This window comes from Mus caroli, unplaced genomic scaffold (assembly GCF_978045245.1).
Source record: "Mus caroli unplaced genomic scaffold, Mus_caroli_1 scaffold_5, whole genome shotgun sequence".
NCBI classification, from domain to species: domain Eukaryota; kingdom Metazoa; phylum Chordata; class Mammalia; order Rodentia; family Muridae; genus Mus; species Mus caroli.
Window position 1 is genome coordinate 35487100 of NW_028227260.1, and position 22986 is coordinate 35510085.

At 38.1% G+C, this 22986-nt stretch overlaps 1 protein-coding gene across 1 annotated transcript; it reads right to left on the bottom strand.

Annotated features, from left to right (window-relative positions):
* Nucleotides 1–1652: 1652 nt before the first annotated feature.
* On the bottom strand, nucleotides 1653–16859 carry LOC147004563 (melanoma antigen preferentially expressed in tumors-like). Its single transcript, XM_085837595.1, has 4 exons — nucleotides 16766–16859; nucleotides 4464–4763; nucleotides 3437–4018; nucleotides 1653–2336 (listed from the first exon to the last, which is right to left on the bottom strand). Exons 2-4 carry the CDS (start codon nucleotides 4751–4753, stop codon nucleotides 1826–1828), a joined length of 1383 nt encoding a protein of 460 aa, XP_085693721.1. The 5' UTR covers nucleotides 4754–4763; nucleotides 16766–16859; the 3' UTR covers nucleotides 1653–1825.
* Nucleotides 16860–22986: the final 6127 nt, after the last annotated feature.

Below are 22986 nucleotides of genomic sequence, written 5' to 3' on the forward strand. Positions count from 1 at the left end.
TTGGATCTTTAAAGTTTTGTGCACTATCCCATGATGCAAGTATTACAAAAAACATGAACAAAATTAAATGTTGTATACAAGGGAAATATGACAAAAATTATAGCATATTTTAATATGTTTTCCTTACTAATTTATAAATACAATCTCTTTCCACCAAAGAAAAATTAATAAAACATGTTAACTGCCTTGACAGTTTTCTTATTGTGTTAAGCATATAAAATATAGTTTGACTTATCTGTCAGTATTACTACTAAAAACAAAATTCTATTACTTTTTGTCTATGGTCAGACTGCAACTGAGTATGACTTCACTTTAAAAGTAAAAAAAAAAAAAAAGATACAAGTGATTGTTTTTACTAAGTTATTTCAGCAGAAAAACATTATGTTTAAGTTGATAATTCCGTTCTTTTTGTTACTCAGTACTTTAAATGTGGTCATTTTGGCATTTCAATATGTGAAAGGGACAAGTGCTATTTGTTATCTTTACCATGCCTTTGCAATGCAGTGTGTTGTCTCAAGAAATTAACAATACAAGTAAGATCTTTTTGTTTCCATGTTGGTGGGAGGGGGAAGATACATATGCTTCGGTATATGCATGTGGGAGCAGGGCATGGCTATCTGGTATTTTCTTAAACCACTCTTAAACATATTTTCTGAGGCAGGATCTTTCATTGAACCCTGAATCCACTAATTTGTTAGACTGTCTGGTCATGTAAGTAAGGCTCTTCATTCCTCCACCCTTTAAGTACTGGAGTTACAAATGTAGACTTTGGTGCTCAGCTTTTTACAAGTATGCTAGGCATCAGAGCACTGGTGTGCTTGTGTGGGAAGCAGCTGGATAAATAAGGCATTTCCTTAGCCCTGTGTAAATTGCTAATTACTGATGTGGCATACATCATTTCTAAGTAAGTCTAGGATATGAAAAACTGAATTCTTAATTATGTCATATTTTAGAGAATGAAGTATGTTGGACTCAGTATCCACAGGTTTCTAGTATGTATTGTATCAAATGAGGGATATCTATCTATCTATATATATATCTATATATCTATATAGATATATACATATATATATATCTCACACACACACACACACACACACACATATATATATATATATATATATATATGTGCAATGATTTATATTGTTAAATGTACAGTGTCAAGAGATCTAGAGGAAATAGGGGAAATATTGTGGCCAGGATCCTAAACACTTCCACAAAATTTATGGGACAAAGGCTGGATATTCAGCTGAAGACTTCATGGTGAGAGTGGAAACTTTACAATGGGCTTACATCAAGGAAGTAGGTCATTGTATTTATGTTCTTGAGGGGGTTTAATCTAAATCTCAGAACCTGTGCTATCTTCTTTCCTGGTCCACTGGTAAATCCTGATAGTTTTCCATAAGCAACCCCAAACAGCCTAAACTAACTTATGGGATGATAACAGTCTTCAAACGCCACTGCCATTTTCACAAACACAGACAGGAAAGGCTGTCATTGTCTTGATTTGTGTGATGTACCCACAAGCAAACCAAACAGGATGGCCAGGGATATAGCATTGCAGGACCTGATCGTCCTGAAAATATAAATGCCACTGGTGTCAGTAATCTGGCAATAGTGACAAGAAATACTCAGAAGAAACTTTTGAAGTCTCTCAGTTTTTGCTAAGTTATTCTCTATAGGATTCAGCTACAAACCTATCCTTCCTAAGTGCAATTCTGTACAATGTAAGAGCCTTATAGATTGAGTCTATGGGTCCAGGAAATAACATTTAGTACTTAAACGGTACATATCAGTTTAAAAATGCATTGGACTGTGACATTTACTAACAGTAAGTAATCCACTTCATGTCCTCTCTCCGTGCAAGTTCTAGCATTGCTTTCACTTGTAGTTGTACAATGGCAAGTTTCTGTCTGTCTAAACTGCCCTGAAAATGCCATCTTTCAAAGCAATGTACAGGAACAGGATAAATCACATATTTTAGCTCCATCATGGGTGTTAAATGATGCATGATATTCACAAGCATAGGCATGGTGATGGGGTTAGAAGCAAATCCCAGCACACGGAGATGGGTGCATCTAATCAGGGCAGGGATAAGAGCAGAGATTGCAGAATCATTTATAAGGCAATGATTTATCTCCAGATGCTGAAGAGTACCAGAGAGATTTGACAGAACAGTGTGAAAGGGCCCAAAGTCATCCCAATGCATCAGGTTGTTACTAAGATTTAATAGTTTTAGGTGAGTGACATGAGGACTCTGGGACATAAATTTGATGTCTCTGTATGAAAGACCACAGAATGGCAGCCACAAGATATCCAAGCCAGGCGGTAAGACTCTGTAGGGAGAAACAAAAATACATCCTGGAGAATGATGATTGAATTAGGAAAACTATACTGTTATATCTAGAATAAAACTGTCAATGTGTCACCATGTTTAGTTCACTTAATAGTTTGGGGGATGCTGAGAAAGACAGTTTTCTTGTTTTTTCCTTTCTTTCATTTTTTTTTTGAGACAGGATATTATTATGTAGCTATAGCTATCCTTGATCTATATAGACCATGATAGCCTTGAACTCAGAATATGCCTGCCTTTGTCTCCCAAGTGCTTAGATTAAAAGCATGTGCCAGCAGGCCCAGTTGAAAGTTTAGTTTTCAGCACTGAAATTCAATTTATTTTCAACTTAAAAACATGTACAATATATTATACCAGATGATTCTAAGAAATGTTAAAAAAATTAATCCACGGAGTATTTACAATAATATCCATTGTAGATTTTTTGTTCTCCTTTTTAGTGGGGAGGAATGAGAAAGAGCAGGCAACTGAAAATTCCCTTTGGGCCAGTACCTAACTAACAAATTCTACTTTCATGGTCTTTACCTTGGAGATTATAGATCAGCAAAGTAATCTGACGTTATGAACTATGGACATCTGTAGATTATGTACAACAGTGCAGTGGCATAAAATGTCTTTCTACATCTCAATTCCTCTCCCTTCTCCTCTCCCTCCTGTCTAGAGTGCTTGTGATTTTTTTCACCTTTATAGTTCTGCACTTAACAATAGTATCTGTACATTGCTGGTTGCTTAATTTTTGTAATCCTGTCTTTCTCCAGTTTCACATTCACAGCAGTGATGGAAGTTGAAAGCATAAAAGGTTTTGAGTTGTTTAGAAATACCCAAGAGTGCTTTCTATCCTGTCTCAATAGACTGTACAGGAAGCCCAGGGACCTACCCCAAACTCTTTTTTCTGATTTATTTATTATTATATCTAGGTACACTGTAGCTGTCTTCAGATGCACCAGAATAGAGAGTCAGATCTCTTTACAGATGGTTGTGAGGCACAATGGGCTTGCTGGGATTTGAACTCAGGACCTTAGGAAGAGCAGTCAGTGCTCTTAACCACTGATCCATCTCTCCAGCCCTACCCCAAACTCTTACCTGAGCACTCTGTTCAGATGATTTTTGAGGTGGAATGAAGAGAAGCTGAGTTCCTTAAGGTGTTCCATACGCTGCAAGTGACTGAGAAAATTTTTAAAGACTTTCCCTCTCAGAGATCTAAAAGTCACATTAGATAGAGTCAGGCTTTCTAGGTGGCCCATCTGGCACAGGATGCTGGTGATATCACTCAGTGAGCCTCTATCAACTGACAACTGATCAACACATTGGAGATCAAGAAATTTCAGGGTGTATTTGCATTTACGCAGTTTTTCAATTTGCAAATCTCGACAGCACACGTGCAAAAACCCCAAACTCTCTTCAATTTTTCGCATAAGCAAAATCCAAAAATCCTTTTCAATTAAGGAGCTATCAAGGAAAAGATCCAATATTAGTTCTACAGGCCTGGGTAAGAGAGTCTTACACCCTGAATTTATGAAACAAAGCTGTCTTTCAATTCTTGTGATAGAGGAGTCAGAATAAGTACAAGAATGAAAACACGAAGGTGATTTGGTGCTGACTTGAGGGCACGTGATCCTACATTTTGTGTCTTGCCTTAAATCTAGGATCCTCAATTTAGGTCTCCTGTAAGGATAAGAGGAGATAGAATATATGAGAAATAGCAAATGATAATGAAACCTAGTAGTATCAATGATGGTATATAAAAATGACACAAGGATGACAAATCCTTGTATCCACAGCTGGTACTTCTTATACTAATTACAAACATTCCTTTCCCATGACAATCCAACCTCCTTTCTCCCATTTTTTTATATACCTCAAACTGTCTCCAGTCTTAAATTTCCTGTCTTTCCTCTATGTAATAACACCTGTTACATAAACCCATCAAGAGTACCCTCAATAGAATAGATTATATAACAAACATTGTAGACACCAGATTTCAACTTAAGTGTTGAGACAACAGACTCACACATAAATCTTCAACATTCACTAGAAACGACTTCTGGGAGGGTAGTAGGCTATGGTATATCCTCCTGTGTCTTATCATGTCTTTACTAAAAAGTCTTACCAAAAAGCAGAAGTCTGTGCAGGACATACTGGAAGATTCTCAATAATGGCTTTTAGGAGTGCATGTTGAGGCCCCCGTATTCTCAATGACCCAATATGGAGACAGTAAAAGGGCCAAACTTTCACCATAGCACTCAATGTATTCTTATGCCCACCCTTGAAGGCAGCAATGAACAATGGAACAAAAAGCTCTCTTGGAATGTCCTCCAGAGCTTGTATTGCTGCAGACTCGTTGCTGAGCAGACTCTGTATAGCAAGATCCAACAGTCTGTTTGGGGTCTTTCTACCCATCTTTGTGAACCTGCACCAGGATGAGAGACAGTAGAAGTTATGTGAAAATACAAACAGTGTTAGCAAAATAGAATATTTAAAGACTAAATGGTGAATCAGGTGGCCACTACTAGATAGTTCTACTGTAGACACAGACTAGAAATTGACTCATGAGTATAAAAGGTAATAGTAGCACAAAGTATGTGCTACTCTTTTACCCCCTTGGAGAACATCTACTCCCTAACATGTGTATTGGACATGTGTATACGATAAAATAACATTAAAAGTGGGTCATAAATAAGCAGAAATCAGTTTTGGTCACTGAGTACAGAGCTCCCAGTATTCGTCTTCATAGAATACAGGCCATGATGAAATAAAAGATAAATCTGCACAAAAGTGGTACAATAGGAAATATTAAAACATCAAATTGTGCTTAAAGAGAAAAAAATGACACACTAGCCCATCTGTATCACTATATTTGTGGCAGATGAAGATACACCAAAAATGCACAAGATACACATGAAAGAAGATGGATAAAAACTTAAAGTTAAAAGAAAGAAAGAACTTAAAGTTTAACTTAAACATATTCAGAAAAACTACTCTAGTCAAAATTAAGCCTAAAGATGAAAAAAAATACAGAAAAATCAAAGAATGGGATATTGTTTAGGGCAAAGACTTAAAAGGAACTGTTCAATATTTTGTGCCATATGTTGAAAAGTAAGAAATAGTCAATCTGATAATACAATACTGACTTCTAGGGCTTGAGAATGGTGCCAGGGGTTAGGGTGGAAAAAGAGAGATATGATTCATGTAAGCTAGAGCTAATATGAACATATCACAACGAATCTTTTTAAGTTGTATTATGAATACTTATTACAAATAATAAATAACAAATTAATATCAAATACGTGATATAGATGGCTTAAAACTGCTTTCTCTGAAACACACAGACTGAGGGGAAGAATAAGTCAATGTGGATATGAAAAACATTCAAGTTTGTTAATGATGAGAAAAGACACCAAAGGAGGGATTTTATAACATAAAAGAGTCCAAATGCTCCTGCCTTTTACTTCTACTCCTGGAACAACAGCAACAGCAACAGCAACAACAACAACAACAACAACAGCAAGAACAAACCCTCTAAAAGGCCTAGATAATACTGAAGAACAGAAAATGTCGTGATTACATAAGATAGACTATAAAAATGTAGTATTACGTGAATAAGAAAATGAAGGAAAATTCCAGGCAGAAACATTAAACCACCAGAAAATAAGATTATTGTTACTTATCACCTACCTTGTATGGCACTTTGCCACAGTACATATTATGTCACTGTTCTTAGATAAAATAACTTGATGACTAAGATAAATTTATCATATTTAAGAACAAAAATTTTATATTTCTTGGGACTTCAGGGATTCTAATTTCAGGAAGAGAGCATTTAAATAGCTATCAAAATATGTTCCATGTCTTTAAAAAGATGGGCTTTTGTTAGCGCTCAATGTGCAAGAGAGTTTAATTACAACCTACTAGTCACAAACTTTCTTATGTGCGAAAAGAAAAGTCAAACAGCCTTGAAACAAAGGAACTGGGCAGTCTCAGGAAGCAAAGTGACTGATTTCACACATTATAAACATTAGTAAAACATATTCAAGAATTTTCTGTTGGTGCTATATTACAAGGTCACTGCGTTCCCAGGATTATCTGAAAATATTCCAATATTTTGGTTTAAAATTTATTTGTGGATATGTCTGATATAATTTAATAAGGATTCTGGATTCCATTGTAAAGATTGTGGAGCAATGGTATTCAAATTTGACTTTTCCCTGAGAAACTCATCATTAAAAAACAAAACAAACAAACAAACAAAAAAAACCAGTCTGCTCTGCATAAGTTGACATATAAATTTAATGCAATTTCAAAAATACCTACAAAATTTCATGGTGTTAGACAGCCTGATGGCAAAGTGCATAAGAATAGCTAAGAAGATGAGCCCTCTGGGCCACGGTAAGCCACCCTGAGCAACCTGCCAGTCTAGGGGGACCACCAATCTCCCTTCTCTCCCTGCCTCTCTTCCACCTCTACCAGACTCCTGAATCATACAGGTATGCTTCCCTTCCCCCACCCATCTTCCCTGCTGCCTGATCTCTCTAGGTAAAGCCAAACTGCCCTGAGCAGCCTGCCATCTTGGAGTGGGGGACCTCTATTCTCTAGCTGCCCTCCCCCTACCTCATCAGACTTAAGACTCCTAAACCATACAGTTTGGCTTCCCTTTCCCCACTTGTCTATCCTGCTCTGCCTGAGACCCATCATCCTTCCTGTCTGCATCTCCATCTTTCAGACGTAACCCCTGGCAGATCAATATGCTTGCTCCTGGACACCAAAGTCATCCCGTCTCACTGGAGGTCTGCCCTAGCCAGGGACACGGGATTGCAGGAGGATTGCTTGAACAAGGGACACAAGAGGTCTGCCCTAACAAGAGAAAGAATTTGACTAACACAGATACAGATACTTACAGCCAATCATGGACTGAGATTGAAAAGTTAGGGAAGGAGTGAAGTGACAACCGCATAAGGAGATCAACAGAATCAATTAACCTGGCCCCAGGGAGCTCCCAGAGACTAAGCCACCAACCAAAGAGCATACAAGGGCTGGTTGGTGGACCCTGGCATGTATACAACAGAAGAGGAGCTTGTCTGGCCTCAGTGTAAGAGGATGTGCCTAACTCTGTAGATCCTTGATGTCCCAGGGAAGGGTGATGCAAGGGGTGGGGACATGTAAGGTGGTTGTGAGGTGGGTGGATGGCATGGGTAGGGGAACTCCCTCTCCGAGGTAAAAGGCAGGGGAGATGGGGTAAAAAAAACACTGGGGGGAGAGATGTGGAAGGTGGGCAACATTTGAGATGTAAATAAATAAAAACATTTTTATATAAAAAAGAATAGCTAAGAAGAAAGAAGACACCAGAGTAGGGATTTCTGATACCATAATAAGAAAGCATAAACTCTGTGGACAACTGTAATTACAGCATCTTGTCACTGTTACAGGAATCGACAAATAGTTTAATAAAGTAGGATAGAAATCCTAGAAATAGAAGTCAACACACCAATGGACAGTGATGCTTAATAAAAGCAGTGGGCTGAAGAGATGGCTCAGCAGTAGTTAGTGTACTGGCTATCTATTCAAGGGCACAAATTCAATTCCTTGCAACCATCCATAACTCCAATTCCACAGGATCTGATGCCCTCTTTTGGCTACTGTGAGAATTTCACAAATGTGCTACACAGACATACAGGCAGGCAATACCCCATACACATAAAAAATAATATAAAGAAAGAAATAAAGGTGATATGGACAAACCACTAGAGGAAAGACAGACATGCAATGTGCAGAATGATACTTGTAAATCCAAGACACATGCCATGTGTAAAAGTAGATGAAAATTTAAAGACTTAACCAAAATGTTGAATTACACAGCTTCTTGAAGAAAACATGACAGGTATTCTTTAAGCTTACTATAGTGAAGTTTTTTGTTTGTTTGTTTGTTTTGTTTTTTTTGTTTTTGGTTTTTTTTGCAGTCTTCTTTATTATTAGATATTTTCTTTTTTTGAGAAAAATTTTTAAATTTTTTATTACATATTTTCCTCAATTACATTTCCAATGCTATCCCAAAAGTCTCCCCATACCCTCCCCCCCACTTCCCTATCTACCCATTCCCATTTTTTGGCCCTGGCGTTCCCCTGTACTGGGGCATATAAAGTTTGCAAGTCCAATGGGCCTCTCTTTCCAGTGATGGCCGACTAGGTCATCTTTTGATACATATGCAGCTAGAGTCAAGAGCTCTGGGGTACTGGTTAGTTCATAATGTTGTTCCACCTATAGGGTTGCAGATCCCTTTAGCTCCTTGGGTACTTTCTCTAGCTTCTCCATTGGGAGCCCTGTGATACATCCAATAGCTGACTGTGAGCATCCACTTCTGTTTTTGCTAGGCCCCGGCCTAGTCTCACAAGAGACAGCTATATCCTGGTCCATTCAGCAAACGCTTGCTAGTGTATGCAAGGGTGTCATCGTTTGGAGGCTAATTGTGGGGTGGATCCCTGGATATGGCAGTCTCTACATGGTCCATCAAGTGAAGGGATTTTTAAATGGCACTCAAATTTCAGAGGTAATGAAAAGAAGCAATATGCAATCTGACCAAACAAAAAACAATGTATTAAAAAATATCAAATGCAAGAATTTCAAAAGGTAGTTTACAGATTAAAATGATGTCGTAGTGTAACATAACAGACCAGTGGAAATTATGTTTCTTATACAGAAAATTCAAAAACTAAGGAAACAAAGGACAAAAAGATATAGAAATGAAGAAAAGATACAGATTAACAGTTCAAACAAGGAGGAGAGAGGGAGCCTCCATGGGGGAAGATGGATGATGAACACATGGCCAGGAGAAAGAGTAAGTACCTGGGGTTCCACTGAGGAGGTAGCTATGCCAGCAATTAGAAGAATAGATTAGGAATTACAGCCCAGTAATTGTCAAATCCAAATTAAATAACATAGTCTGAGTCTCGGTTATTTATAAGCTATTAGGGAATAAGCTTAAATTCGTTGCTCTACATGTTTCAAGGCCAAGAAAGGAATGATTTGTGCTTTAAAAAGATAGTATTGGATCCTTCTGGTTTCTGTCTGTGATCCTGTGCCACAGCACTCCATACCCAATTGGATACCTCCTGGAGAGAGCTGTTATCTCCAGAGAGACAATACACCTGTGAGCACAGGTAAGGCCAACACTTCTGTTCAAATTCCTGGCCCAGGAGGGATCCACCCATAGCCATCAGAACACAGGAACCAAGTAACAGCAGGTTTTCTTTTGCACCCCGAAGCTGACCCTGTGCCACAGCTCTCCATACCCACATTCCTCCCAGAGAGAACTTGTCTCCCAGGAGTACTGACACACAGGGTTGCAAGAGGTATAAGCCACAGTCAGAGACAGCAAGACCAGGTAACACCAGAGATAAACAGATGGTGAGTGGCAAGGGCAAGATCATAAGCAAGAGAAACCAAGGCTTCTTGGCATCATCAGAACCTAGGTCTCCCACCACAGTGAGCCCTGGATACCCCAACACACGAGAAAAGTAAGAATCTGATTCAAAATCTCATGTCATGATGATGATAGCGGACTGTTAGAAGGACATAACTCCCTTAAAGAAATACAGGAGACACAGGTAAACAGCTAGTTTATATTAAACAGGAAACAAAAAAAAATCCCTTAAAGTATTACAGGAAAACACACCAAACAGGTGAAGGAATGGAACAAAACCATTCAGGATCTAAAATTGGAAAAAGAAACAAAGGAAGAACACTCTGGAAATCGAAAACCTAGGAAGGAGATCAGGAGTTATAGATGCAAGCATAACCAACAGAATACAAAAACTAGAAGAGAGAATCTCAGGTGCAGAAGATGCCATAGAAAACATTGACACAGCAGTTGAAGAAAATGCCAAATGCAAAAAGCTGCTAACTCAAAACATCCAGGAAATATGGGACACAATGAGAAGGCCAAACCTACGGATCACAAGTATAGAAGAGGAAGAAGATTCCCAACGTTAAGGGTCAGTAATATCTTCAACAAAATTACAGAATACTTTCCTAACATAAAGAAAGAGATGCCCATGAACATACAAGAGGCCTACAGAACTCCAAATAGTTTGGACCAGAAAAGAAATTCCTCCTGTCACCTAATAATCAAAACACCAAATGCATTAAACAAAGACAGAATATTAAAAGCAGTAAGGAATTGAAGGTCAACTAACATATAAAGGCAGACTTTTCAGAATTACACCAGACTTCTCACCAGAGACTATGAAAGCCAGAAGATCCTGGGCAGATGTCATACAGACCCCAAGAGAACAAAAATGCCAGCTCAGGCTACTCTACCCAGCAAAACTCTCAACTACCATAGACAGAGAAAACAAGATATTCCTTGACAAAAACCAAATATGCACAATATCTCTCTACAAATCCAGTCCTACAAGGATAATAAGTGTAAAACACCAATACAAGGAAGAAAACTTCTCCCTAAAAAAAACAAGAAGTTAATCTTCTTTCAACAAACCCAAAAGAAGATAGCCACACAAACATCAAAATAGCATCCAAAATAACAGCAAGCAACAATCACTATACCTTAATGCCTCTTAGCATCAATGGACCCAATTTTCCAATAAAAAGACATAGAATAGCAGACTGGATATGTAATCAGGACCCAGCATTATACTACATACAGGAAACGCACCTCAAAGTCAAAGAAGAACACTTCCTTAGAATAAAGGGCTGGAAAACAATTGTCCTAGCAAATGGTCCCAAGAAACAAGCTGGAGTAGCCATTTTAATAGCAAATAAAAGCAACTTTTAACCAAAAGTTATCAAAAAAGGATAAGGAAGGACACTTCATTCTTATGAAAGCACACATCTACCAAGAAAACTCTCAATCCTGAACATCTATGCTCCAAGTGAAGGGCACTCACATTCATAAAAGAGACTTTGCTAAAACTCAAAGCACACATTGCACCTCACACAATAATAATTGAAGACTTTGACACCCCACTCTCAGCAATGGACAGATCATGGGAACACAAACTAAACAGAGACACACTGAAACTAACAGAAGTTACAAAACAAATGGATTTAACAGATATCTATAGAACATTTCATCCTAAAACAAACGGATATACCTTCTTTTAAGCACCTCATGGTACCTTCTCTAAATTGACCATATACTCGGTCACAAAACAGGCCTCAACAGACACAAAAATATTGAAATAATCCCATGTACCCTATCAGATGAAGACAGACTAAGGCTGGTCTTCAATAACAACATAAATAATAGAAAGCCTACATACCCGTGGAAACTGAACTCTACTCAATGATAACTTGATCAAGGAAGAAATAATGAAAGAAATTAAAAACCTTTTAGAGTTTAATGATAATGAAATCACAACATACCCAAACATGTGGGACATAATATATGTATTCCTAAGTGGAAAACACATAGCTCTGAGTGTCTCCAAAAAGAAACTGGAGCAAGCATACACCAGCAGATTGACAGTACACCTAAAAGCTCTAGAAGAAAAGGAACCCAACTCAACCAAGAGGAGTAGAGGGCAGAAAATAATCAAACTCAGGGCTGAAATCAAACCAGTACAAACAAAAAGAACTATACAAAGAATCAACCAAACCAGTAGCTGGTTCTTTGAGAAAAGCAACAAGATAGATAAACCTTTAGCAAGTATAACTAGAGGGAACAGGGGCAGTATCCTAATTAACAAAATTAGAAATGAAAAGGGAGATAGAACAACAGAATCTGAGGAAATTCAAAAAATCATCAAATCCTACTACAAAAGGCTATACTCAACAAAACTGGAAAACCTGGATGAAATGGACAAATTTCCAGACAGATACCAGGTACCAAAGTTAAATCAGGATCAGACTACCGATCTAAACAGCCCCATATCCCCTAAAGAAATATGAACAGTCAATAATAGACTCCCAATCAAAAAAAAAAAAAAAAGGCCAGGACAATATGGGTTTAGTGCAGAGTTCTATGAGACCTTCAAAAAAGACCTAATTCAAATACTCCTCAAAGTATTCCACCAAATAGAAACAGAAAGTACTCTACCCATTAAGTTCTATGAACCCACGATTACTCTAATACCTAAACCACACAAAGACCCAACAAAGAATGAGAACTTCAGACCAATTTTCCTTATGAATATCAATGCAAAAATACTCAATAAAATCCTCGCTAACCGAATCCAAGAACACATGAAAATGATCATCCATCATGATCAAGTAGGCTTCATCCCAGGGATGCATGGATGGTTTAATATATGGATATTCATCAACGTATTCCACTATATAAACAAACTTAAAGACAAAAACCACAGGATCATCTACTTAGCTGCTGAGAAAGCATTTGATAAAATCAAACACCCATTTATGATAAAAGTCTTGGAAAGACCAGGAATTTAAGGTCCATACCTAAACATAATAAAAGAAATATGCAGCAAACCCATAGCCAACATCAAACTAAATGGAGAGAAACTTGAAGCAATCCCACTAAAATCAGTGACTAGACAAGGCTTCCCACTCTCTCCCTTCCTATTCAACATAGTACTTGAAATCCTAGCCAGAACAGTTAGAAAACAAAAGGAGATCAAAAGAATATAAACTGGAAAGGAAGAAGTTAAAATATCACTATTTGCAGATGATATGATAGTATATATATAAGTGACCCCAAAAATTCTACCAGAGAACCCTTAAACCTGACAAACAGCTTCAGTACAGTTGCTGGATATAAAATTAATTCAAACAAATCAGTGGTCTTTCTCTAAACAAAGGATAAAGAGGCTGAGAAAGAAATTAGGGAAACAACACCGTTCACACTAGTCACAAATAATATAATATATCTTGGTGTGAATCTAAGGAAGGGAAAGATCTGTATGATAAGAACTTCAGGTCTCTGAAGAAAGAAATCTAAGAAAATCTCAGAAGATGGAAAGATCTACCATGATCATGGATTGGCAGGGTTAACATAGTTAAAATGGGTATCTTGCCAAAAGCAATCTACAGATTCAATGCAATCCCCATTAAAATTCCAACTCAATTCTTCACAGAGTTAGAAAGGGCAATTTGCAAATTCATCTGGAATAACAAAAATCCTAAGATAGCAAAAAACTATTCTCAACAATAAAAGAACTTCTGGTGGAATCACTATGCCTTACATCAAGCTGTACTACAGAGCATTGTGATAAAAATTGCATGGTAGTGGTACAGCGACAGACAGGTAGATCAATGGAATAGAATTGAAGACACAGACATGAAACCCACACTCCTATGGTCACTTGCTCTAAGACAAGGGAACTAAAACCATCCAGTGGAAAAAATACAGCATTTTCAACAAATGGTACTGGCACAACTGGTGGTTATCATCTAGAAGAATGCGAACTGATCAATTCCTATCTCCTTGTACTAAGGTCAAATCTAAGTGGAGCAAGGAACTCCACATAAAACCAGAGACACTGAAACTTATAGAAGAGAAAGTCGGGAAAAGCATTGAAGATATGGGCACAGGGGAAAAATTGACAGTACACATACACACACACACACACACACACACACACACACATATATATCATAGACCTCAGATATTGGGACAGAGAAATATGCCAGCAGATGAATGCTTATGCAGCCAAGAGTAAACAGGGCAAAAGACCTAAGGGACAACAGCCTAGAGTATATTGGCAGGACAATTTTACAGATTTTAAGCTAGGAAAATATGGTTACAAATACCTTCTAGTGTTTGTAGATACTTTCTCTGGATGGCTTGAGGCTTTCCCCATCAAGCAGGAAACAGCTACTATGGCAGCTAAGAAGATATTAGAGGAAATTTTCCAGAGGTTCAGAGTGCCCAAGGTAATTGAATAGGACAACAGTCCTGCTTTTGTTTCTAAGGTAAGACAGGGATTGACAGAGATATTGAGGACTATTTGGAAGCTCTGTTGTGCATAACATCCCCAGAACTCAAAGCAGGTAGAGAGAATAAATTGAACCTTAACAGAGACCTTGACTAATTTGACCTTAGAGACTGGCTCAGACTTGGTGGTACTTCCTTCCCTTGTCCCTGTTCCAAGCACTGAACACCCTCTTGCATTTTAATCTGACCCCTTTTGAGATCCTGTTTCATACCCCAGCTCCTTTGGTGTCCACTGGGCCCTCCCTGGAGGTATCCCAACTCACTGATAGGAACCTCTTCTTGAAGCTCCAATACAGCATGAGATTCGGCCCAAAATGACTGCCTTAAATCCTCCAGGGATGCCAGTCCCCTCACAATTGCCAGACTGGTGACTGGATTTATATAAGGAGGCATTGGGTACAGTCACTGGGACCCCAGTTGAAGGGACCCTTCCTGGCACTGCTAACCACTCCCACAGCCCTCAAGGTGGACAGTATTTCTGCCTGGGTGAATGCTTCCTATGTGAAACCTGCAAACACCCTGCACCTTAGAGAGAGACCCCTGCTGGATGGTACAGAAGATGGACAATATGCTCAAGCTCAAGATAACTTGATCTTGATCACGACAGCCTTGTGGTTCCTGTGGATTCTGTTTGCTTACCCTATCCTATGTGACCTTCCGCCAAACCTGTTAGAGCACTCATTGTCTCCATTCTCTTGGGATTGAGGGCAGCCAGGGATGCTACCAGGACCTCCACTTTGGTCTTACAGTCTGAGGGCAGCCATTGATTTAGATATAGAGAGAATAGAAACTTTCAGCGGTCACATTAAAGAATCATTGTCTTCATTATCAGAAGTAGTACTACAGAATAGGAGGGGATTAGGCTCTACTTTTCCTCCAGCAAGGAGGGCTAGGTGCTTGCTGACTCAGCTGAGGAGTGTTGCTTTTATATAGACCATTCTGGGGTTGTTAAAGATTCTATGGCAAAGGACAAAGAGGGACTATTCAAGAGAATGAGAGAAAGGGAAGGAGCCCAAGGATGTTTTGAGTCTTGGTTTAACAGCTCCCCCTGGTTTATTACATGGATTTCTGCATTGTTAGGACCCCCTGATCATTTTGTTTCTGATTCTGACCTTTGCCCTTTACACTCTAAATCTCTTAGCTTCTTTCATTAAAGATCGTATAGGTAAGTACAGTTGATGGTCCTGAAACAAAAATATCAAGAGCAGTACAGAGGACAGGGATATGAGCTGCATGGCTATCCACAATAGCTTCAGGATTAAAGCAAGCACAAGAAAAAGTGGAAAATGAAGAGGTCAGCTCACAGCAGATGGAAAAATTTATCACACCCCTCCCCTCCTAGAAGAGACAGGACAGAGAGCACACAGATACCCCTTTCCTCCTGGAAGAGGCAGGTCAGAGAGCATGTAGGCAAGAATGAAGAGGTAATTAACCCCTACTATGTCATTCCCTAAAGACCAATCAGTTTAAAGGGTACACTGTTCCACCAATCGTACTGTGCCTAGTTGCTGATGCTCTATTTTGCCCTGGAAACGATATAAAAACTTGCCAAAAATGCTGCTTGGGGTCACCACCTGTCTTTCGCTGCAGGATGACGACCCCAGCATGCTGAAACAAAAAAAAATTTCCTCTTGCTTTTGTATCAATCCCTGGTTCCATGTTGTTCACTCTGGGCATCCCTGGTAAGCTAAGGCTTATCAGAGTCTTACAGAAGCAGATGGACTAAGAAGTTCAAGGTGTTCACAACCATACAGTGGGTTAAAAATTCACTTTGCTGCAGGCTATCATACCTTTAAAATTACAAATCTATATAAACAAATAAAAGAGAAGTCAGGGTAAGGAAAATTAGACTATTGAAATGGACAAGCATTAAAACACCAGGAAGGGGTAGGACAAGTAAAAGTCATTGAGACACAGAAAGGTGATTCATCCAAGAGTAGCAAGCTCTCAAAACTCCAAACTAGTTCCATGGTGGGGGTAGTTGGTTTGAGGAATATTCACTTCCAAATATAATGTGCTTCTGATAAAAACAAAACAGAACAAGATGGACACTCTGGCCCCGAAGGTAAGCCCATGATTCTCATAAGCATTAACTCAATCTCAGGAATGTAGGGACAGTGAAGCTGCAGTTGGCACTAGTCAAAATAAAGAAAAAAACTTGTTTCCTGTTTTTAGTGTTTCAGAGGTGCAATCTTGAGAGAGGCTAATTGTTTGGGGCAAAACACTCTGGTAAATAAGAAACCAAGAACAATTGCAAAATGAGGACTCGAGAGAGCCTGCCAGACTGGCTTTGTGGGAGACACCTGTAGAAGGCAGTGATGAGGTTTGGAGAATGACAGACAAGGACACGCTGAAATCATTGCCAGCAGCAGACCCTCATGAGCCACAGCTCAGATGCCATATCACCAGTGTGTCAATGAGTAAACCCCACCACCAGGTAACACCTTAGGACTCATATAATCCCATGCTTGAGACCACGCAGCAGCTCTACGTGTAGTGCCACTTACCTTCAGTAAGGGTCAAGATTGCAGAAACTTGAGATTCTCGAGTTCCCGACCCACGAAGGCCTTAGGCTGCAGCAGCCTCCTTCCTCTCACAGATGCTCTACTGTTGGGTGAGATATGAGTTCAGTGAGACCCAAATTCCAACACGAATCTCGGTGCTCTCTTTCCTTCCCCTAGTCTGTACTCTTTTATTTTATAGTTCAATATTACTTCTACTTTTAAAATAGAACACTTTTATTAATTACTTGAAAATTTCATACATGCATGCAATCTATTCTGTTCATATTTGACACCAGTCCTGCCCACAAATCTTAGATATACCCCACCTCTAAACTCCTCGCAACTCTATGTGCTCCTTTTCTTAGCCATTGGGTACAATTAAAACTTCTACTTTTAACCAAATTGAGTTTAAACTTCACAGTTTACTGTACAATAATAATAATTTCTGTCAGTATCTGCTTCATATTTGTTGGGGCACATTCGCTGGCTTTAATTCTTTCTCTGTGTTTCTTTATATAGTTTAGTTAGCTACTACAGTGGCCTCTTTTCTTCTTTTTTGGATTTGAGAATGAGCCCTCCACTGTGAGAAAGGTAAACTTGAAGATATCCACATCCAAAATAGTATAGAAGTCATAACACAAAAATATAACAATTATGGAAAACTGGGAAAATGAATACAAATACTCATACACCATTTAAAAAATACTGAAGTGTTTAAAATGCTGAACAAATAGTTTGAGGGAATACTTGAGGGGGCTAGAGGGATGGCTCAGCAGTTAAAATCACTGGCTGCTCCTCTAGAAGAAATTGGTTCAACTCCCAGCACCTACATAGCAGTACTGTAGAACTGTCTGAAACTCTACTCCCAGGGTGTCTGACACCCCCATACAGGTGCACATGAATGCAAAACACCAAATGCACATAAATAAATTTACATCAATTATTAAAACAGGAAAGTATACTTGAAAAAAGTTCAGGAACGTTCACACATATGAACGAAATGAAGAAATCAACTCAGAACATGTGTGTATAGGGGAGAAACATAGATGAGAAAGTCATGATGGGTTTAAAAGAAAACAAGCAGAAATTCTGAAATTCCAATCGATAAAAACCACAGAGCCTGTCACTAATAAGTTAAGCTTTGAAGAAAAGTTGGAAGAAATTTCACAATTATAAATGAATAAAGAAAAAAACCTCTTTAGCACAAGGCTCTGGAATATGACCAGAAGACAAAATGTAACCTGAAGGTATAGAAAATATAGTCGCTTAAATTATACCAGAAAATTTCCTGATGCTACAGAAAGAAATGAACTTTAATCACAAGAGGCACTTAAACTCTAAAACAGGCATGATAAGAAAATAATTTTTGTACTATGTATTAGGAATAAAATGTAAGGCTATATAACCATGGATATTATACTAAGTTTAAAGAACAAAGACACAACATTAAAAGCTGAAAAAAAGCCATCTATTTCACTTAAAAATGAAGACCAAACCTAATAACAGCAGTCTTCTTGGCAGAAACGGAAAAGCCTTGAAAATAGCAAATGATGTAATTTAAGCATTAAAGTAAATAAAAGTCAAGAGCCATTATAACTAGGAGTTATATCCTAAAACCAATGAACAAATAAAGATTTTCCTGATAGCATAACCTATATATGCTACTAAGCCAGCATATAAGAAATGCATTTAAAGAAATACATACAAGAGAGGAATAAATACAGTGTTAATTGTGAGGAAACAATAGACTCAAATTTCATGATCATATAAGATAAAGACTGTAGAAAAAGCCCTACAATTCTGTAAACCATCATGTGTCCAGTACAATGGGGGTGGGGGGATAGCAAGGACAATTGAATAAACCATGAAATAAACAAAAGATTTCCCTGAATGAAAAAGGCTCTCAATAATAATCTTAAATACAACAGTTCTAAATAATGAATTTAAGATATAAACTCGCTGACTGCATTTCAGATATGCATAGATGGTTGCTGCCTGGAGGAAATCAACCTTTTTGGTCAAAAAAGTAAAAACTGAAAATGAAAGGGCTGAAGTTAAAATACTAGGTTATTGGAAGCAGGAAACAACCAGGACTATGCTCCCATCTGATAAAGTAGATGTCAAGTCAAAACAAATTTTTCAGAACACACAGACTGCCAATAAATATTAATAAAGAAAACAACCCACCAATATGCTATTATCAATATAAATATGTAAGCACTGAATATTGATGTATATAATAGAAAACAAACAATCCTGTAGCTACTCAGTGTGGGATGACAATATCCAAATCTTGTAAAATGATAAATAAGCCAAACATAAATTTGACAGTATACTGTAGACACAATTCACTATTGATCAAATAGAGTTAGATATTATGCTGGTTTAGTTTTTGTCAAATTAACAAAAGCTAGGGTAATATGAGAAGAAGGAACTCAGGAGTTGCCTCCATCACACTGCCTACAGGCAAGGCTTTGGAACATGTTTTTGATGAGTGATTGATGTGTGAGGGCCTGCCCAGCTCTCTGATGGAGAAGCCACTCTTGGGCAGGTAGTCCTGGATTGTATAAAAAGGCATTTGAGTAAGCCAGGAGAAACAAGCCAGTAAGCATCCTTTCTTCATGGTCTTGCCTCCAGGTTCCCGCCTTGACTTCCCTGGATGATGGACTTAAAAGCTAGAAGGTGAAATAAACGCTTTCCTCCTCACATTCCTTTTGGTTGTGGTGTTCATCACAAGACAGCAAACCAGAAAAAAAATCTCTATAGAATACTCAATAGCTACATAATACACAGCTTCTCAACAGCTCATGGGATATTCCATGATATAGATGATAATTTAGGTCAATAAGCAGGTAAAATATATTTAAAATTAAAAAAATATATTTTTTATCTCGTTTGATCAGAAAGCAGTAAAACTATAAATCCCCATAAAGAAAAATTGCAGAAATGAAACAATTTAAATAAAATTAAACATTACACCCTAGAGATCAATAGCTCTGTGAAGAAATCAGGGAGGATTTTGAAAATTCCTGCTATCAGTTTAGGGGAGTATAAGGAATTCCACAAGCAATATATGCTATTGCCATTACCCACAGCTGACTACCGGGACTTAAAGTTATGACCCTATTTTGGAAGACACCACACATTTCAGGCACAGGAATTAGAGGAACTGAGCTTGAAACAGCCTTCAGCTCACTTCCCTAAGGATGAGTTCTCATTCAATGTTGTACACAATGTAAGGGAGAAAAGCAATCAATAGTCAGAATTAGCCTTAGGCTTATTGTGTTAGTTACACTTCTATTGCTGAGAAGAGGCACCATGGCCAAGGAAAAATATAAGACCATTTAATAAGGGGTTTGCTTAGAGTTCCGAGGTTTAGTCCATAACCATTAAGGGGAGGAGTATGGTGACAGGCAGGCAGGTATGGTTGTTGGAGGAGTAGCTGAAAGCTTACTTCCTGATCTGCAGGCAGGAGGAAGATAGAAAGTGAGAACATGACTGGCACTGGCTTTTGAAACCTCAAAACTCACTCCCCAGTGACACAAGTCTCCTTTAACAAGGCCGCACCTCCTAATCCTTCCTAAACACTCTACCAACAGGGAACCAAATACTCATATACTTGAGTCTATGGGGGCTCTTCTCATTCTAACCCCTACATTCCATTCCCTGGCTCCCATAGGCCTGGAGCCATATCATAATGCAAAATACATTCGGTCAAACTTCAAAAGCCTCCACAATCTAAAGACTGCTTAAAGGTAGAGGAGAGGGCCTAAAGGTTTATTTTTCCTGAGACTCAAAGCGATCTCTGAACAGTAACCATTGTAAATTCAAAACCCAAAACTCAAATCACATACTTCTAACATAAAATGCCACAAAATATACATTACTATTCCAAAAGAGAGGAGGAATGGGACATGGTGAGGAAATACTGGCTCAAAGAAAGAATGAAACTTAGCAGTAAAAATTCGCTATCTCTGTGTCTGATGTTAAAGGGCTTATTAGATGGATGGATCTTTTATATCCCACAATTCCACATGTTGTTGACTACATCATCAGCTTTCCTTAAGGATGCAGTAAGCTTCCAAAACTTCTTTCTGCTCATATTTTCCTTCATAAAACCGCAGCCACATGGCTTAAGCTAACAACTACTGCTTGCTTGGGCTAAAATCTGCCCTCTCCATGACTTACATTTGCATAAGCTGTGACTTACTAACAGTTTCTGATAGTATGCCCTGGCTACAGAAGACAACAAAAGCCCTGCTGACTTGTCTTGCTGCCATAGCATAATTGTTATCTGTCAACCAAACTCATATCTCAAATGAAAAGGGTAAAAATTGTAGGAACCAATATTCATAAGTTGTAGACTAAAATAAAATGGTGTTTTTAATAAGAATGGCCTCCTATAGAATCATAAATTTTAATACTTGGTCTATAATTAGTAGAACTATTTGGGAAAGATTAAGAGGTTTGCCCTTCTTGGCATGTCATTGGCTTTGAGGATTCAAAACCCCATGCCAGACCCAGTCTCAGTTTCTGTCTCTTCTTTCCCCCTCTCTCTGCCTGCAAATTTCAGATGTGAGCTATCAGATAATCCTCCAGCTCCATGCCTGTCTTTCTGCCTACTGCTGCCACACTCCTTACCACAATGATCATAAACTAACCCTTTGAAACTATAAGCAAGGCCCCAATTAAGTGATTTTCTTTTATACTGTCTTGATCATAGGGTCTCGTCATAACAATAGAAAAGCAACTAAGAAGTGGGTACCAGAGAATGCTATACTGCTGTGACAGGCCTGACCATGCTATTTATGGATAGAACGTGTACTTTGGTGTTTTCGATTAGGAAAGTGGTTAAACTCTTTATGTGAGGATCAATGGGAATCTTAGTAGAAACTTGAAAGAGAAAATTAGTCTCAGCTGGAGAGGTTTGAGAGGGTAACAATAGCAACTGGCCTAGAGACCACACTTAAGATGTTTTGGCAAAGAATGTGGCTGCTTTTTGCTCTTGTCCAAATAACCTGCCAGAGGCTAAATTGAGGAGTGTTAGACTAGTAGTGTTGACAGAGGAGATTTCAAGACAACCCAGTATTTTCTGTCATGTTATTAGTGATCTCTCTTATGCAGATGAACACAGCTCTTTTCATGGCGATAGCATGCTGTTTTGTTGCTATCGTTCTATGATATAATTTGAAAGCAGCTAATATTTACTCACTGGTTCTTGTCTGTAGAAGGTCGTTCCCTCTTAATTGACTTCTTCAATTTCTTCACTGGAATAAAAATAAGACTGTCCAAATTAGATCCTAGAGCAATAGAAACAAAAATAGCATGTTAGTGCCACAAAAGGAGATGTCCAAGTTGCTAGAAGAGAATAAATATCCCAGAAATAATACGATACATCCACAATCACCTGATTTGTGGGAAAAAGTGCCCAAATATACAATGACAGAAAAGAAAACCTTTTTAAACAAAAGGAGCTAATGAAACTAGCTATGTAAATGTGGAGAGATAAACTCATATCCCTGTCTCTATTTACAAAAATCAATTTAGAATGAATGAAAGTCCTAATGTAAGTTGCAACATCTTGAAACTTTTTAAAGAATAAGTACAAGACAAAGAGTTTTAAGGCACAGGCATAGTAAAGCTTCCCTAAGATACATTCTGGAAACAGCTCAGGAAACGATAGCAGGAACTGACAAATTAAATTGGATGAAATGAAAAATCTTTGCAGAGCAATAGAAACAACAATGTGACAAGCAACAGGACGGGAATATTATTTTCTAGCTATAAACATTTTATAGAGAATTAATATACACTTTAAAGAACCTAAACCATTCAGTATCAAATATAGAAGCTGCCACACTGGTAAATAACAAATTAACTAAACTTGGCTCGAGAGAAGAAATATAAATAGTTAATAAATGTACTCATAAATGCTTAACTTCCTTAGCCCTAATAAAACTGATAATCAAAAGTACATTTGTGATGCTAAATAACAAAAAATGCTAGTGATGATGTGGGAGAAAGGAACTCATATAATGCTGGTGAAAATATGGAAATCCTTATTGAGGCTCCTGAAGAAAAGGAAATCTAGAAGTATTTTACTCTCCAGGCATAGCATCCTAAGAAATCTAAAAGAACACACCATAGAAATACCTGCACATTCACTTTTCTGATGTTGCTTTTTACAATAATCCAGGAGTGAATTCATCCTAGAACTCTATCAA